The 19,189-nt window shown below is 35.7% G+C and overlaps 1 protein-coding gene and 1 long non-coding RNA gene across 6 annotated transcripts in view; one reads left to right on the top strand and one right to left on the bottom strand.

Moving 5' to 3' along the window:
- The window catches only part of LOC109725698 (CAAX prenyl protease 2), a 41,517-nt gene extending 22,773 nt beyond the window's left edge, over positions 1-18,744 (bottom strand). For 3 of the 5 annotated variants that reach the window (XM_020254994.1, XM_020254993.1, XM_020254995.1), the window contains exons 1-7: positions 18,286-18,744; positions 18,145-18,207; positions 17,348-17,578; positions 16,265-16,376; positions 10,772-10,843; positions 10,577-10,639; positions 9,993-10,073 (exon numbers count right to left, since the gene is read on the bottom strand). In XM_020254994.1, the coding sequence (XP_020110583.1) occupies positions 9,993-10,073; positions 10,577-10,639; positions 10,772-10,843; positions 16,265-16,376; positions 17,348-17,578; positions 18,145-18,207; positions 18,286-18,534 (871 nt within the window). In that variant the 5' untranslated portion in view covers positions 18,535-18,744. The remainder of the gene's footprint in view (positions 1-9,992; positions 10,074-10,576; positions 10,640-10,771; positions 10,844-16,264; positions 16,377-17,347; positions 17,579-18,144; positions 18,208-18,285) is intronic. The other 2 variants (XM_020254991.1, XM_020254992.1) reach the window with 2 other exon arrangements.
- Positions 3,222-5,739, top strand: LOC109725700. Its single transcript, XR_002220316.1, has 3 exons — positions 3,222-3,676; positions 4,885-5,000; positions 5,658-5,739. It is a non-coding gene; the product is annotated as an uncharacterized LOC109725700 (long non-coding RNA).

Genomic DNA, 19,189 nt, shown 5'->3' with positions numbered 1-19,189 from the left:
TTCTTTTTTTTTTTCTTGGGCGAGCGGGCGCTAGCAATTGGTGACCTTGGAAGAGCTCGGCGGCCTCTCCGCGATTCGCGGGCAGTGGAGTCTCTGTACCTATACCGTTTTAACATCCCATCCGCTCTTCTGCAAAAACTGGGCGAGCGGGCGCTAGCAATTGGTGAACTTGGAAGAGCTCGGCGGCCTCTTCGCGATTCGCGGGCAGTGGAGTCTCTGTACCTATACCGTTTTAACATCCCATCCGCTCTTCTGCAAAAACCGTACGAGCCCCCTACCTTTGCCCATACCCCATCTTGTCCTCCTCTTCCTACACTTCCCCTCAATCTGCATCTCAACCACTCTCTTCTCCATCCTCCTTCCTCCCTCTTTCCAAAACCCTTATTTCCTCTCTCCTTCTTCTCATCCCAACCCTCTTTCCTTCTCCTCGCAGCCCCCTCCCTCCTTCCCCTCTTTCCCAATTGCCATCGCCTCGGCCGCCTCGCCACTGTCGGCGTCCTCCGGGAGCACCTCTTCACCGCCACACGCCAAAATTTTCCTCCCCCTTCCCAAATTCCTCAAAGCTACCCAAACCCTAGCTCCTCTCCTAAGCCCCGATCGAACGAAGAGCTCGAGGCGAAGGTGGAAGAAACCCTAGAGGGATCTAGGTAGCGGCGGAGGATGAAGGGAAGGACGATTCGGATCAATTGGGACGACGCCAACCCGGTCCTAACCCTACATTTCCACCCGAAGGCGATCACGATATCAAGTTGGGAGTTCCCTTTCGCCTCTCGATCAAGCTATTAACATCACAAACATGCACAGGTGCAAATACTCTCAATCAACATATTAACATCACCAAACATCTATAACTACATATTATTCCTCAATAACTGCACACGTGTCGCGAGGAGGCCGAGGCGCGGGCGAGGGCACGGGGCGCGGGCACGGGCATGGGCCTGGCGCGAGCGCCGGCTCGGGGGCGGGCTCCAACACTAGCGCCGTGCAGCGAGGGCCGCGGCGGGGGTGGGCTCGGCGCCCTGGCGCCGCCCGGGCTGAGGCTGCAGGCGCGACGAGAGGGGTGGCGCGGCGGCGCAGGCGCCGGCGCAGGGCAGGGTCTGCGCGGAGCCGAAAAAAAAAACGCAGCTTTGGTGGTGGTGGGTTGCACGGGGTCCACGAGGCAAAGTGGCCTCGTGGACCCGTGGACCTCCCTCTCATTACTATATTGTATATATATGTATATATGTTATATATATATATATATATATATTATATTATATATATAATATATTATATACATCATACATATGATAGTACATATGAATGAGAGGGAGGTATATATATATATTATATATTATTACATTATAGAATGAGAGGAAGTATATATAATATATATATATATAATATAATTTTTAAATTATTATTTCTATCTATAATCTATCTATAATCTATAACTATATTTATTCCTCAATAACTGCCACACATGTCGCGAGGAGCCGAGGTGCGGGGCGGCGCGAGGCTGGCGAGGCGCAGGCGCGGTCGGGGGCGGCTCCGACGCTGGCGCCGCACGGCGAGGGCTAGCACTGGTGCGGCATCGGGTGGGCTCCGGCGGCCTGCGGGGCGAGCGCGAGCGCGCGGACCAAGGGCGTTGCGCGGAGCCGAAAAAAAATCGCGGCTAATATATATATATATATATATATATATATAAGTAAATTATATATAATCTCATTCTCTCTCTCTCTCTCTCTCTCTTCTCTCTATATATATATATATATATATATATATAATTTTATTATAAATTATATTTATTTATTATATATTTATTTATTATATATAGTATTTTATTTGTTATATAGATATATTATTATATAATAATTTATTATATAATTTACTATTTATTTTTATAAAATGTAAAATATATATAATAAATGTTAAATAATTTAGCTACTGGTATTAGATATAAATATTAATTTTATAATATTGAGCCATTCATCATATATATTGTACATTAAAAAATAAAAAAAATTGATGCAAGTAAGTTAATTTTATATTTGACGAAAATTAATTGCAAAAATCACAAACAATGATTTCTCTTCTCATTCACTAACTACTAAAAGGGCTTTTTTTGCAAATAGCGCCATAAAAAATTTTATTTTTCGAAAATAGCCCTGTGTAAAAATTATTTCAAAAATGGCCCTGGCCCGCCCCGTCAGCGCCACGTCAGCGCCACGCGGGCGGGGCTGGGCCAATTGTATAAGTTGAACACGGTGAATCATTCACCGTGTTCAATACAAGATTTTTGTATTGGACACGGTGAATGGTTCACCGTGTCCAATACAAATACATTCGACTTAGCCAAAAATGGCTAAGTTGTGGGTGTTTGTATTGGACACGGTGAACCATTCACCGTGTCCAATTATTTGTATTGGACACGGTGAATGATTCACCGTGCCCAATACAAATATATCCCACTTAGCCATTTTGTATTGGACACGGTGAACCATTCACCGTGTCCAATACAAAAATTTTGTATTGAACACGGTGAATGGTTCACCGTGTTCAATATAAACACTTGGCCGAGCCCCGCCCGCGTGGCGCTGATGTGGCGCTGACGGGGCGGGGCCAGGGCCATTTTTGCAAATAATTTTTACACAGGGCCAATTTTAAAAAAAAAAATTGTCAGGGGGCTATTTGCAAAAAAACCCCCTACTAAAATTATTTCACTAACTAATGGGGGACTACTATGCCTACTAAAATTTTTTGATGCACTTATTGCACCATTTAAATTCTGAAATTATTTTTTATAACGAATTTTCAAAATAAAATTTTAAAATAACTACCCGCAGCATCACGCGGGTCCCTTAACTAGTATATAGTATTCATCATGTTCCAAAACAGTGATCTTAATTAGTATCTCAGAATACTTGCAAACTATAGAGCTCTTGCCATACCTATTTAGTGCTGCTGCAAAGAGTTTTAACAAAAGCTAGCTAAGTTAGTCGAGGCTTAATTTATTGGGTATCAGAACCTGAACTTCAATATAGATGGATCTTAACCTATGTAATGCAGATGATCCGGTATTTGATATATAGAAAATTTGGATCAGACCAAATCTGAAAGAAAAAAAGAAATTAATTGGGACCAGTTTGACGTGATTAGGCCTATGATTTGCGTGATAAAAAAATATTATGAGTTTTTGCTCAGCTAGACAAATGTGTGTCGTCCATACAGAAATAACTTTTCAACGTGGATGCTTTGTCCCAAATTACTACGTGATTTGACATCATTTTCGAGCCCAAATCATGTCATTTTGGTATCCAATCATCTTCCCTTTTTTGGCTGTTTTAATGAATTAACTTTGGTTTCCTACTATTTTTATCTTACATGAATTCAAATTGGGTCATGATTATTGCATTCTAGGTGAGCGGTTGAGTTAGTATTTTTATAGACTGGAATTTTTTATTTTACTATTTTTGAAAAGTTTCATGAAGTAGCTGTGTGTAGGATTTATGTAAAAGTTATAATTTTTTATGATTTATGATTTTAATTCTCTATGCATATACTTCCTCTTCGCTTGGTGGTCGGAACAAGAATCCCAGGGAAAGGGAGAATTTGTACGCGGCAGAAGAAAGCGCACAAAGCCTTTTCTGCAAAAGCGTTGATTACTTCAGGTCCTATGGGACCGAGCTTAAAGCAAGTATTAGTTCTTCCCCCCATTTTTTCCCTCCCCTAATTCTACGTTATTATTATAGTTATTTTTTTTCAAATTTGGAATTATTGTTAACTACTAAGATTAACCAAATTAAATAACTTGCAAGCTGCTAATTCAGTTATTATCCCAAAAAAATATTATCCTATTCTCTATATGTATGATATGGTGTGAGATTGGTATAAGTCTCCTTTATTTGTACTACTTTTTTTAAAAAAAAAAATCTGGAGATAAATGAAACAGCCTAAGTTGATTACTTATGCATAGTATATCTGGAGGGTGGTTGATCATTTGATCAAATTTATTATATATGTTTTGTCAGTAATATCAAGCTCCTTTGGTCATAAAACTATACTAATAAAGTCATTTTTATAATAAACAGATTAAATTTGTTAAGTCTTATTTTAATTTTGATAATGATAGCTAAATTTAATCAAATCTCTGTTAATTATGAAACTAAGTTATTAATGTCTAAATATTTTAATCATTAGGATAATCTTAGAAGGCAATGTGGTGGGTAGATATTACTACGGTTAATCGTTACGGTTTGTAGATATTATTAATAAAGAGGCTGGTCGTAAAAAGGCAATGCGAAGAAGCCTCCAATGCTCAAGAGATGCAGAGAAGATTCCGATGCTCTAAAGGTTGCCAATTCATAAAAGCATGCGCGGTAATGATTACCCATAATAATATTGGTATAAGAAGGCAATGTAACTCAACTGGCCTTTTTTGGCAATTGTTGCAGCCTTGGGTGGATAAATAATTGTGAGAAGAAACAGTCAGTACCTTTTTAGAACTTCTATCATTTTCTTTTATAGTTTTGAATCAAAATTGTTTTCTAAAAAATACATGAATCGGCAACCTTTAGAAGGCCTCCCCGGGTTTGGGGTTTTTGTGCTTCTGATAATTACTTACTAATTTCTTCGCTAATTTAAAATTTAGGAACCAAATACTTTATTAGTTGTATTTGTGACGATAAAAGTTAATGAGCGCACAATGAAGATGTTGCCGTCAAGAATACCAAAGATAGTACTTTACAAATAATCCAAATTTTAAATATTGAGATTCGTACTTTCTGTTTTGTCATTGTTATGGTTTCTCTTTTTTGGGGGATATTCATGATCTAACAATTTCCACCTTTTGCTCTCAGTGGTGATGCACATGGGTGTCGATGTTTTGCTCTGGTGATGCTGCAGGTTGCGGCTTGTGGATAAGCTGATTTTCAGTTTGAAAATTGTCGGTCTCTCAGGTTGATTGTCCTGGTGTTGCTCTCTATTGTGCATCGAAAGTCCTCAGATTTTCTTTGCTTCGGGTTCTATCTCTTTGCCTCAGGTTATTTTTCTCTTTCTAGGGTCTCTCACTATTTTCTGCTAAATTTTTCGCTGCCATGGGATTTCTCCATTTCTGTTGGGTGCAGTTATGGCATCAGTTAGTGTTACTATTGTTCAGTTTTGTAAGGGTGAAGGTGTAGAAATATGATAATTAGTGCCCACCCTTTGGATGGCCTACTGTGTAGGCAACCAGTTGGCACTATTTTCTTGAAATATGGACTTGAAATAGGAGCATTTTCAGCGTTAATTGCTGGTTAAATCTGAGCCTTATATATTTCTTATTCTCTTTTTACTTTGATTTTTGTTGGTTTTCGTGGGCTTGAAATTTTCATTATTTGTTAAATTTTATTTTACATTTCAGAGCCTACCTATTAAAACATGATGTTGTAAAGTACTAGAAAATGTATAAATCGTTCGCATGCAATTAGTTACTGTATTTTATGTTGAAAAAACTGATTTATCCTATTGTAATTGTCCTTATTTATTTCTTATCCAGATTTTGTTGGGAAAAGTTTTGGGTTTTTTTATAGTTTGCGATTTATATTCTTGCGTTGATATCTTGAAAATATATCGACGTATTGATGTAATGTGTCTTGGCTTACATTGGCTTCTTTTGGTCCTTTTCCTGTTATGTACAGGTGCAGGGTTGTCTTTGCCATTTTGTATCATTGTTATTCCTCAGTGTATATATATATAAAAAGTTCTATATACTCTGTGAAATTAAATTTGCCTCTGCCTGGCTATTTGTTGTTATGTATATATAAAAGGATCTATATACTATATGCCAGTTTTGATATCTTTGAACTTGGAGCATTTTTGGCTGGAGCATTTTCAGCATCTTCTTCGTTTCCGTAAGGGTGGTCGTGTGGAGATGTGATAATTAGTGCCCAACCTTTGGATGGCCTATCCTGTAGGCAACCAGTTGGCCCTGTTTTCTTGAAATATGGACTTGGAGTTGGAGCATTTTTAGTGTTGATTGCTGATTAAATCTGAACCTTATATATTTCTTATTCTCTTTTTTATTTCTATTGATTTTACGTGATTTGCATGACATAGGGAGATAGGATTATATAAAGTTAGATTTCAAAGTAGTTTTCATCTTCAGTACTATCAATTTTTTGCTGCAACAACTTGCCTCTACATATTCGTCATTATATATATAAAAAATAATCTATATACCCTATGGATTGGGAATCCAGGGCAGTTTTGCAACTTTCTTGAACTTGGAGTGATTTCGGCTGAAGAATTTTTAGCATTGATTGCTAATTAAATTTGAGAATTTCTTATTCTCTTTTTACTTCTATTGATTTTGCCTGTTTTTCGTAAAATAGAGAAATAGGATTATCTTGAAAATATATCGACGCATTGATGTATTTTGGGTATTTTTATATTCTGCAATTTATATTCTTGAGTTGATATCTTGAAAATATATCGACACATTGATGTATTCTACACTGATTTGTTGCCTTGCTAATTCCTCTCTTTTTATATTCCTGTAATTATGAACTTTCTCTTAATCTGACATTTTCTGTGACAATAGGAGCACCTGTTATTGATATTAACTTAAGTTGGGTGCTTTCTTTTGGGAATCCAAAGCAGTTTTGCGCCTTCTTTGAACTTTGAGCAAGTTCGGCTAGAGTATTGTCAGTGCCTTCTTCATCTTCGTAAGGGTGGTCGTGTGGAAATGTGATAATTAGTGCCCAACCTTTGAATGGCCTACCATGTAGGCAACCAGTTGGCGGCGTTTTTTATACATATGTTTTGTAGGCTTTCGCTTTTGTTTTCTTTTTTTTTTGGGCTATGATGGTTTTGCTCCTTCTATTGTGAGATCGCAGCATTGATCATATATTTTCTTACTTTTGTGAAGGCGGCAGTGTGAAATAATAATAATTAATGCGCAATCTTTGGAAGGTCTACTATGTAGGCAACAAGTTGGCATTATTTATTTCGCGAGGCCAAAGACCGAACAAATTAATGAGTACAGAGAGTAGCGATACAAGATCGGAGATGATAAAGAAAGAAATGGAGAAAAGGATGAAGTCACTCTGAGAAGAGATGGGGATGGGAACGAAGAGGGGAGAGATTTGAAAAAACTGCTCAGAGAAGTAGAAAAAGACTCGAGTCACTTACGAGAGCAATTGGCAATCTTCTTTTTCTTGGTCCTGAAGTTAGAGAATTTTCAGCTGGAGCATTTTCAGCCTTCATTGCTGATTAAATCTGAGCCCTTTACATTTCTTATTCTCCTATTAGTTCGAACTGTTTTTTGTGGTTCTAATCGTATACTAATCATTACTTGCCTATATCTCTAGCTTTTCTTTAAAGAATGATATATCCCTAATTTTGGATATTCAGAATTTATTTCATTACTTATTAAAATGGTGATGCATAGTATTAGAATTTATGGAGAGATTGGTCTAGTTTTTTCTGTTGGTTGAGGGGCATTGTGGTACCATTTGGTAGTTATGGTGCTTTGAGTGTTACTGCTGGTATTGGTGCAGTTTCTGCTTTAATTATTTTTAGCATTGCTCATTATTGTACAAAAAAATTGTGCAAAAAAAAGGCTTTGAAAAATCCAGGTCAATTCCTGTATTTATTTATATTGAGAAAATTACTAATTGGTACAAAGAAAAAAAGCTTTGTCCTACTTTGTATGCTTAATTTATGAAACTTGAAGTTAGTTATTTCTATTTGGGAATTTGCAGATGATGTTTAATATTTTTCCCTTTTGTTTACAGTTCCTTTCAGTTTTGTAGCGTTCTTCGTCGTAGGCCGGCTTGCTTACTTGAGGAAAATATACTACATTTCTTTTCAAAGGTATGTGCAGTTTCTTACTATTTTTTTATTATTATTTGTTGCTTTCCCTACACAAATTGGTTGAAATTTATAGAATTTGTAGTTCACATTAATTATGACATTATTATATCTTAGGCATTTCAGGTACATTTATAACTTTCTCAATATCTCAAGTTCAGATATTGTTGAAAATATTACGATTTACCACTGTGTTTGTCACTTTTTTATGTTTGATGTGTTGGTCACTTTTGTGCTGCCTTAGGTGTTTATTCATTATTCAGAAATGTCACTTTTGTCCTACCTTGAGTTTTTTTATTTTATATGTATACTTTGTTGAAGATCACTTTGTTGAATGTATGCAAGAACTGGTTGGTATGATTCATGTTCCATAGCCATTTAGTGCAGAAAGTTCTTTTTTCCCTGACTTGATAATCGCTATGAGAATGTGTTGCATAACTATTTGCCGTGAAAATGCAGATTTTTTTTTTGCAAATCTTCTCCGGGTTCGCAATGCATAAGGTGCATAGGATTTTATCTTGAGCTGATTGTCTTTAACCATGGTTTCCTACATGCATGAATAGTGCAATATTTATGTTGAATGGATATTATTAGGATTTTGTTGCTATGGTTGAGACTTCTGTTTTAGCTAAAGGAATGCAAAACTGATTCCTACACCCGCTCATACACCCGGCCTGACCCCGCTCATGAATCTCGGACGCATCTGCCCATACCCCGCCTGCACTGCCTACACGTGTGCTACGCCCACACCCCGCACCTGCCCGCACCCGTGCCTCTGCCTCACTACCACCTATCTCAAAAATGTGGGCCCCACCGAAGATCCCAGTTAAGGAGAGGGCTTTCGTATCGTTTTTGTTCCTCCAATTTATAGTTATATATAAATGAGTTCATATTTAGTTCTTAATTATTGTACAAACAATCTGCCTTATATTAACTTTTATTCTTAATATTTATGCTAGGTTTTTTTTCTACTGTATTATATACAAATTTATTTTAAATTTTCTATCCATTATATTATGTTTATTTTTTACCCATTTTTAGTATATTTTCTATTTCGTTTATTATATGTTTTCATATGTTCTAAAAATTATACGTTTCTAAAAAAAATATATTCTAAATTTGCAAATAATTCAAATATTATTTTTCCGCAGCATTACCTAGTTACATATATAGTGGAACCTATATAGTATATTCCAAATATACTATAAGGTGCTGTTTGGATGGGGTATAAAAGGGGCGATACGGTTGAAATCCCCCCCTTTATACCCAACCAAAAAATTGGGAGGGTGGGAACAATAGTTCCCACCCGGGGTGGCCACCCACTTGGGTAGATAGAGAGAGAGAGAGAGAGAGAGAGAGAGTTTTGTTTTAAAATTTTGAATTTAGTAATTTTAAAATTAAAATTTAAAATTGTAATTTGTAACTTTTTAAATTTTAAATTTGATATTTTATATATTTCAAATTTAAATTTGGTCTTAAATTTAAATTTTAAATTTTAAAATTAAAAATTTGAATATTTAAATTTTAAATTTTAATTTCAAATTTTAAAATTTAAAAGTTAAAATTTTCAATTTAAAATTATAAGTTTAAAATTTAAAAATTTAAATTCAATTATAGGGGTAATATCATTATTTTCTATTTATAACCATCAATTATTTCTCTTATTCCCAATAACCATCCAAACACAATTTTTCTAGTTCCAGCCTATACTCACAATTTCATCCAAACAAAAATATACCCTTATTCCTACAAAAACCCATACTTGTACCTATCCCCGGTATAACTAGTTCCTACTAATTCCCGAACCAAACGGAGCCTAAGGTTATATGGTAATATTATATGGTTATATGGTAACGATGGTTACCATATATATATCTTTTGTAATTATATATACACATCAATGAAATCCTAAGGGAACAAACTCTTTTGCCCTTCTTTCAACGGCAAGTTTGTTTAAGTTTTTAACAGGTTAATCCACAGACCAAGTACCCACCGGAGATGACGTAAATCCAAACAAGCCGAGTTGACTCAGTTGACCTTCAAGTTAACTCAGCCAGAGTTTTTGAATATTTGATGCAGCTAATAAGCCTCTAAAAGCTGATTTTAAAAAAGAAAAAAGTATTTGCTCAAATAAAAGGTAGCAGGATAGTATGTCCACAAACCTAGTGTCCGTGAAGAAGACAAGACAGGCAAACCCATCACGTTACAAAATATATGAGCCACAATAGGAGATAATAGATTCCCTGTACATTGTAAACAAATTAACTCATATCTGATAAGACCCACATCACGAAGAGCTGATTCCTAATAAATCAACTAGAAAATTTGATAGTCCTGTTGCACTTAAGTGGAATTAGGCCATCAAGATGCTCAGCGTCTTAGTTTCTTAGAAACAACTGTTTGCAAATAGAAATGACAAAGTTTTAGACAAAAATAAAAATTGCCCATCTGTGAATTTGGATTCAGGACACTACAAGCATGCACATTTTCATTCTTGGCGAATAACTATAAGTGACGAGTGAGAATACTTGTGTACTAAGCAAGTAGCACTTTAAAAGAATTTTAGCATACACTAAATCACTAATTATAGCCCGTGGATAAAAACTCAAGAAAAACATATGATTGCTTAAGACAAGTCTTTAAAAACCTTCAATAGTAAATTCATGAGATGGCAGGAATCCAGAATAGAATCTGCCCAAGTTTTCAATGAAATAAAGTAAAAAAAACAGAATAAACATGAACTAACCTGTTCGAATGAACAGAAATGCTGCATACCACCCAAAAATCACAGTATAACCTAGTTGGACACCTGGAAATCATGGTTAGGAATTTAGCAATTTTGCAGGATGCAACATGTTAAATCAAGCTCGTACAATTTGTTAGATATCATTAATGTCAATAAATTTTGGTAAACAAACTAAGCGAGGAAGAACAGAAGTACCTACAATCAAGAGAGCTTTCAGAAAGCTGTATCCCCTTTGACAATAAAGCTCCAGAAAATGATTCAAATGAGCTGCCAAAAGAAAAAAAAAAGAAAATCATAGCATAAGTATGCCTCTATAACAGTAACAAAGTTTTTTTTTTTTACATAGGACTCCTGAAGCATGGTCTTAGCAAATCAGCCCATTGTATCTAATCTCCTAGCAAAAGAGTCAAAGAACTTAGACTGGAGCAATTCAATTTTAATTCACTTTTTGGTATGCAATTACTAGTTTTCTTAGCATAATGGCAATTATATATACATAATTAACTACACAGATTCAAAATGTTTTTTAAACTATGTGACACGATAAAGAAAATAAGACAATATCATGTGAAGGTATATCATATTATACGATTCCTCGTATTTCATTTTGCACAATACATAATGTAATTATCATATTTGCAAGAGCTTTGCTAGGCTACTATCGGTAGTAAACAGCTCGATTTACTACTGATTTGTTTTTGATGCTAGGATTTGCAAATCAACGATCGGCACAGCTGAACATGATCTTGACAATTTAAACTATCTAAAAATCAAATTTCATATTTTTTTGATATTGTTCTGATTTGGACAGAATATAAGGTCCTATGTTTTTAGAAGGCTCCAAAATATAATTTATGATTTTGAAAGCTTTTTGAAAATTTGAAAGTTTTTTAAATACTTTGTTAGAAATTTTCGTAATTAAAAAAATGAAAATTAAAGAAAATAGAAAAATTCAAAAAAAAAGAACAAATAGTAAAGATAATCAGGACTCACTCCTGAACCTAACTCACTTCGAGACTAGACTGACTCCAGGGCAACGGATTCGCGAAGGAAAAAAAAAATTGCCAAAGCATTTGTCTTCATTATAAATTCATAAATTCATATTCAACCCCATACAAAAAAGCCTTATGCCTTATTTGTACTAGTCCTAACCTTATCTATACATAACCAACTTAGAATTTAATCTTTTCCTAAATAACCAACTAAAACAACTCTTTTCCTAAATAACCAACTAAAACAACTCTATCTAGAAATTAATTAAAAAATGAAAACTAAAAATAAATACAGATAAAACAAAATAAGACGATAGCTAAAAATCCTCATTTAACTAACGAAAAGATATTCTCAACTAATGTAATCTAATTTAAAAAACGATGAACTAAATCAGTTTAATCCGATCAACATAGGTTTAAGCCTGTTCTGCATCATTCACTTGCGCTACACAAGATCTCGTCCTCAAGATTAGTTGGATTTGTAAAGAGATAGGAAACAACCAAGCGTGCAGAATAAAGTGATGTAGCCCAATGCCTGCATGTCGAACCACATGTATCATATGCAGCCCCAATGCCCGCATACCGAACCACCTGTATCATCTGAGTTTCCGATTTGCTATTGTAGTAAGAAGAACAAATGATAAATTCATGAGATTTCGTAAGGTTTGATACCAATAAGAAAGATGCTTTCAATGCAGTCTGAAGCTCTAGTATAGTGCACTCATATTGCTGGGGCAATAAGGGCAACTCGACGTGTAATCTTACCTCTTCAGCATGCTCATCTATCTTGGTTTCATGATTTGACTATGGATGCTCAAATTCTAACTCGGTCATATCTAGAACTTCTTTGCAATCGATTGATGTGGATGAAATTGGATCAGAATTATTGACTTTCAACTGTGTGCTATAGGTGATGTACGCTGTAGAGTAATTAGGTTCTCCAGTTAAACTTTTAGTTGGATTAATCGATACTCATCTCTGACCTTACCTATCCATCGAAAATCATCTTCAGCAGTTTTAGCACCATCTTCAATATCTTTCAACCTTTTTTTTTCTTCCTCTAAAAATATTTTGTTAAAATCGAGATGAGATACTTGCCTTTGTCTATACCACCATCTCAAGTCATCTAGTATTTTCATTCGAATATCATTTCTTTTTCTCTCAAAATATGACTTCTAATCGTACAACCATTCATCAAAATCGACTCTTGTCATCTCACATATTTCTTTCAATGACTCAATATGAATTCCTTTTCTTCTACCATACTTTTGAAAAACTTTTTTAAGACATTCTTTTGCATCCATATTTTTTTCTACTCTCTCTCCATTTTTTTTCTCCACACTTTTTCCTTTTCCTATTTCTTCTTCCAAGAGCAAGATAACCCCACTTTTTTTTACCCTTTCTTTTTCAGTCCACTCTTTTTTTTATAATACTTCGTCTCACTTTTTTTTTTTCAATTCTCACCCTGTTTTCTTCCACAAGCACAAATCTTTTGACAAAACAAAATCGTCAAATAGCCTAAGCTCTAATACCAAATCTAATGTAGGACAGAATATAGGGTCCTACGTTTTTAGAAGGCTCCAAAATATAATTTATGATTTTGAAAGATTTTCGAAAATTTGAAAGTTTTTGAAATACTTTTTTAGAAATTTTCATAATTAAAAAAATAAAAATTAAAGAAAATAGAAATTTCAAAAAAAAGAAAAAAATAGAAAAAATAATCAGGACTCACTCTTGAACCGAACTCACTTTGCGACTAGACTCACTCCAGGGCGACGCATTCGCGAAGGAAAAAAAAGACATCATTGCCAAAACATTTGTTCATTATAAATTCATAAATTCATATTCATCCCTATACAAAGAAGCCTTATGTCTTATTTGTACTATTCCTAACCTTATCTATACATAACCAACTTAGAATTTAATCTTATCCTAAATAACCAACTAAAATGACTTTATCTAGCGATTAACAAAAAAATGAAAACTAAAAATAAATACAGATAAAACAAAATAATAGGATAGATAAAAATCCTCAGTTAACTAACGAAAAGATATTCTCAACTAATGTAATCTAATTTAAAAAATGCTGAACTAAATCAGTTTAATCCGATCAACATAGGTTTAAGCCTGTTCTGCATCATTTGCTTCCTCTGCGTAGGATCTCATCCTCGCGATTAGTTGGAATTGTGAGGAGATAGGAAATAACCAAGAGTGCAAAATAAAGTGATGCAGCCCAATGCCTGCATGTCGAACCACTTGTATCATCTGAGTTTCAAGTTTGATATTGAAGTAGGGATAACAAATAATAAGTTTATGAGATTTCGTAAGGTTTAATACCAATAAGACAGATGCTTTCAATGCAAGTCTGAAGCTCTAGTATAGTGCACTCATATTGCTGGGGCAATAAGGGTAACTCGATCTGTAATCTTACCTCTTCAACACGCTCATCTATCTCGGCTTCATGATTTGACTGTGGATGCTCAAATTCTAACTCGGTCATATCTAGAACTTCTTTGCAATCGAATGATGTGGATGAAATTGGATCAGAATTATTAACTTCCAACTGTGCTATAGGTGGTGTACACTGTAGAGTAATTAGGTTCTCCAGTTGAACTTTTAGTTGGATTAATCGATACTCATCTCCGACCTTACCCATCCATCGAAAATAATCTTCAGCAGTTTTAGCACCATCTTCAATATCTTTCAACCTTCTTTCTTCTTCCTCTAAAAATATTCTGTTAAAACCGAGATGAGATACTTGCCTGTCTCTACCACCATCTCAAGTCATCTAGTATTTTCATCCAAATATCATTTCTTTTTCTCTCAAAATATGACCTATGATCGTACAACCATTCATCAAACTCGACTCTTGTCATCTAACATATTTCTTTCAATGACTCAATATGAATTCCTTTTCTTCTACCATACTTTTGAAAATCTTTTGAAAGACATTCTTTTGCATCCTTTTTTTTTTTTTTTACTCACTCTCCATTTTTTTTTCTCCACACTATTTTTTTCCTTTTCCTATTTCTTCTTCCAAGCGCAGGATAACCCCACTTTTTTTTACCCTTTCTTTTTCACTCCACTCTTTTTTTTATAATACTTCGTCTCACTTTTTTTTTTTTTCAATTCTCACCCCGTTTTCCACAAGCCCAAATCTTGTGACGAAAAAGAACCGTCAAATAGCCTAAGCTCTGATACCAAATCTGATGAACAGAATATAGGGTCCTACGTTTTTAGAAGGCTCCAAAATATAACTTATGATTTTGAAAGATTTTTGAAAGATTTTTGAAAATTTGTAAGTTTTTTAAATACTTTTTTAGAAATTTTCATAATTAAAAAAATGAAAATTAAAGAAAATAGAAATTTCAAAAAAAAGAAAAAAATAGAAAAGATAATGGACTCACTCCTAAACCGAACTCACTTTGGGACTGGACTCACTCCAGGGCGACGCATTCGCGAAGGAAAAAAAAAGACATCATTGCCAAAGCATTTGTCTTCATTATAAATTCATAATTTATATTCATCCCCATACAAAGAAGCCTTATGCCTTATTTGAACTATTCTTATCCTTATCTATACATAACCAACTTAGAATTTAATCGTATCCTAAATAACCAACTAAAACAACTTTATCTAGAGATTAACAAAAAAAATGAAAACTAAAAATAAATACAAATAAAACAAATAAGAGGATAGCTAAAAATCCTCATTTAACTAACAAAAAGATATTCTTAACTAATGTAATCTAATTTAAAAAACGATGAACTAAATCAGTTTAATCCGATCAACATAGGTTCAAGCCTGTTCTGCATCATGTTCTCTTGCGCATCAAGCGGAGATGACAATGAATGCCTAGAAATGAATATCTTTCAAAAAATGGTGATACAATTTTTTTATTCAAGATGTAGAGTCTGGATCCTATTTTAAAATTTCTAATAAAAATTCAGGTGATTTGGACTCTTCTATATTGTTAAACAAGCGAACGCACCAAAGCGGCCATTAAAATTACAAATTTTGTGATCTTTCGATCATTTGGTTAGTGATGTCTTTAAATGGTTTAGATCATATTCAATAGTATCGATCATCAATTTGCAAACTCTACTATCGGAAACAAATCGATAGTAAACCAAGCCATTTACTACCGATAGTAGCACAGCAAAGCTCTATTGGCAAATAGGGCTATTTATTCACTAAACATAAATATGCTACATCAACGCTATTTGCTTAATATACAAATATTATGAGTGACAGACAACAAAGTTCAAATAGATGATGCTTCACTTGCAACCCAGTTACAACCTATACCTAATAGATTATACTTCACTTCAACAACATATACTTAACAAGGTTTTAAGTGCCCGTCGGCACGAGCCGTATTCACCGTGCCGTACCGTGCCAACAAGATACCGACACGATATAGACCCCGTACCGATGGCACAGCTCAAAACCTTCTATTCTTTAAATTAGTAAGTAATTTCCTCAATAAAGTTCAAAAGATATGATAAAAAGACATAATAAATAGTTAGAATATTTTGTTGCTAAAGAAAATAAATATTTCATGCTATTATGTGTCGGCACACAATAATTTTTTTGACCGGCACGCATCGGCACGGCTCGGCACGCACCGTGCCGTACCGTGCCGGCAAGTTTCCGCCACAACCCCGTCCCACGGCACTTAAATCCTTGTAATTACCTAAGCTGAAGAAGACTGGGCTGAGAAAAATGATGTGGTAAGTTTTGAATCCCCCACAAAGAAGCAGAGGTATCATACACGCCCTAAAAACCAACTCCTCGGTCAAGGGTGCCTGCTCATGAATTTGTTGAGAAGCAATTAGCAAAAGTTTTAGTGCACAAATAGAAACAGAAAATGTCATATTCTAACCTTTAACACATGTAAGTTGGAGTAAATTGTGACATATCTTGAAACTATATTAGGACAGCAGAAACTACAAATCAGCAGGTATTCAAAGAAAGAATGCTACTCAAACATGACTGCATAATTCCGCCATGCTCTAGAACTATTGCATGGAAAATAATGTGCATATAACAAATAGACCCTTCTTTAAGCACGCATGAGTGTTAGTAATACTGCAAGATTGTAAAATATGTTTGGAACCACAGCATTCTCCCAACTATTCTGAGAGAAACTAAATTATTATTACTTCAAATATAAGTATGCCCATGTTGGAGTTAATTTGACAATAGATGAGGAGAAGTTGAAAATATGAAAATAAATTATCTAAAAATCCAAATAAGTGGGACTAAAGGTGAATTTCTGAAAGTTGAAGAACAGTAATAAAAAATTGAGCTTAAAGTTTAATATTCGGAAAGAAAATTTACTTTTAAATTAGAAGAAACGAAGAGACAAAAGTTTTTTCCAGGAGAAATGGTCTTACATCTGACCAGCCATTAAGGAAATTATAGGTTAAAAATTACTGAAAGTCAGCTTTCAACTTACAAAGAGTAACCATCATCTTAACTCCACAACATATAATGCAAGAAATTTTCAAACAAATCAAGTAACTGCACACAAAATTTACTGCTTGTAATGAAATTTCGAAAGTGATGACATGGTACAACAGAAATATTTTAACAAATCAAGTAACTGCATTGCATATATTCAGTGCATATAAACAAACAGACTATGTGAAATGCAAGGAAACTTGTTACACGGCAAATTATAAGAATATCTTGTAAAATAATGTGCTAATTTCACATTAATCAAAATAAACCAAAATTTAGTAGAAAGCAACGATCCAGCGATAATAATGCTAACCACCACATAGGTTCTCCACGCCAGAACATCGTGGATATATGCCGACATCCTATCCACGAAGTGCTGCGCCCAAATACCAATCTGCATAAATGATGTTGGCTGACAGCAAAAATCCTCTGTACAATCTTCTATCTGTGAATTCATCAGCAACCATAACTTGGATACCAGAGTACCAGCATACACAAGCGATGTCAAGAAGAGAGGAATCACCACAGCTTCCCACTGCACACTCTCCACATTATTATACCAAAGATTGTCAATAATTTTTAACGGTCATTGGATGCAATAGTCTTCAAAACTTTTAACTCAGTAATCATTTCAGCTAAGAGCCTGTTTAGCGCTGCTTATGGAGAAGTACTGTTTAGATGAGCTTTTAGAAGAAACCCCAACAGCTTAGGGAACCAGAAGCTCATTTCAGCTTTACTATACAACTGGAAGCTCCAGATTTTTCATTTAGAAAGCACTTAGCTTCTGCATCTCCAGTTGAAAAGTCACTCCAGATGTCAGGCCGAACAAGCATTGATCAAGTCAAGTGCCCCTCCTGGACAAATGTTGCTTGAAACATGCTTTTCGAAGAAGCTGTAAAAAATCTTATCAAAAAATCACCCCAATAAGTTCCCGTTACAGTTAGAAGCAGAAACTCAAAATAGGAGCTTCTGCTTTTAGAACCCAGCAGCTCATTTCAGCTCCTCGTTCTACTTCTTTTCCCAATTGATCTTAGCTTCTGCTTTTCAAGTAGAATCCGAAGGAAACAATCACTACAAGCAAGAAACGAGATCAAGAAACCGATTGCATACCAACTGATGCCTCCTGATACCGAAAACGCCCAAAATCAATGACAAGTCCCCCGATCTCCACACCTGTTGCAACAAAGACAAAATGCCCAATAAGATCGAAGCCACCGATTTCGAGCATGAGAGACAGGGACAACAGCGTACTCCGAGGAGAGCGGCGGAGGCGGCGACGGAGGCGGCGGAGGAGATGGCGGCGCAGCCGAAGCGCCGGAGGAAGAAGCTCTCGACGGAGGTCGGGGGAGGGAGGCGGAGGATCAGGGTTGGGGAGTAGAGGATCGCCACGTAGAAGAACGCCATGGCGGCGCACGCGCACACCGCCGCCGCCCCTGACACGCCGGCGCCGTCCAGCGCCGCCGCGGAGGGATCGCCGAGGCGAGGGTTCTCCGTCGCCATTAACGGGGAGCGCAAAGCTGATAGGGGTCGGGAAATGGTGGAGCTCGTCGGGAAACGGTGGAGATCCCCAAGTCTGCGAGAGGCGCGATGTTTCACTTCCTCTGCACACGCCCTTTTTTGCGGTTTCGCTCTTTCACTCGTCAAAAAGCGCTCGGAGCTTCTGCAGAAACGCCGTTTGACCGGTGAATCGCTTGTGGATTTTTTTTTTTTTTTTTTTTTGTAAAAATGTATGGCACTCGAATGATGACTAATTCACATAAAAAAAATTCATTGGTTTTGAAATTTTTTAAAAATGGATCATTTTATTCGTTTTTATAGATTGGTATGAATTTTATTTTTCAAGATAAAAATACCCTTCCTCTGTCCCATCCCCACCTATTCAGATACGTAGAAAATACGATTCGGCTCGTTGCCACAGGTATTAAATATTTGCTGAAGTGAATCACGTCAGTTGTTCTATTGGAATTCGAATTAAATCACGCCACTCTATTCGCCAGTGATGTCGATTCCGGAGCACATCGCCCGAGGGAGAGCTACCACCCTCGAGCAAGGACTAAAGGTGAGTACGATCAATTCTATATTGAGGATTCCAAGTTCAATCCATTCCTTAACTTTTAAGGAAGACCATGCTCAAATGACCCTTAACTCTAAGGTT

The sequence above is a fragment of the Ananas comosus genome, linkage group 20 (genome assembly GCF_001540865.1).
Source record: "Ananas comosus cultivar F153 linkage group 20, ASM154086v1, whole genome shotgun sequence".
Lineage (NCBI taxonomy): Eukaryota > Viridiplantae > Streptophyta > Magnoliopsida > Poales > Bromeliaceae > Ananas > Ananas comosus.
This window is presented reverse-complemented; position numbering and strand designations above follow the sequence as displayed.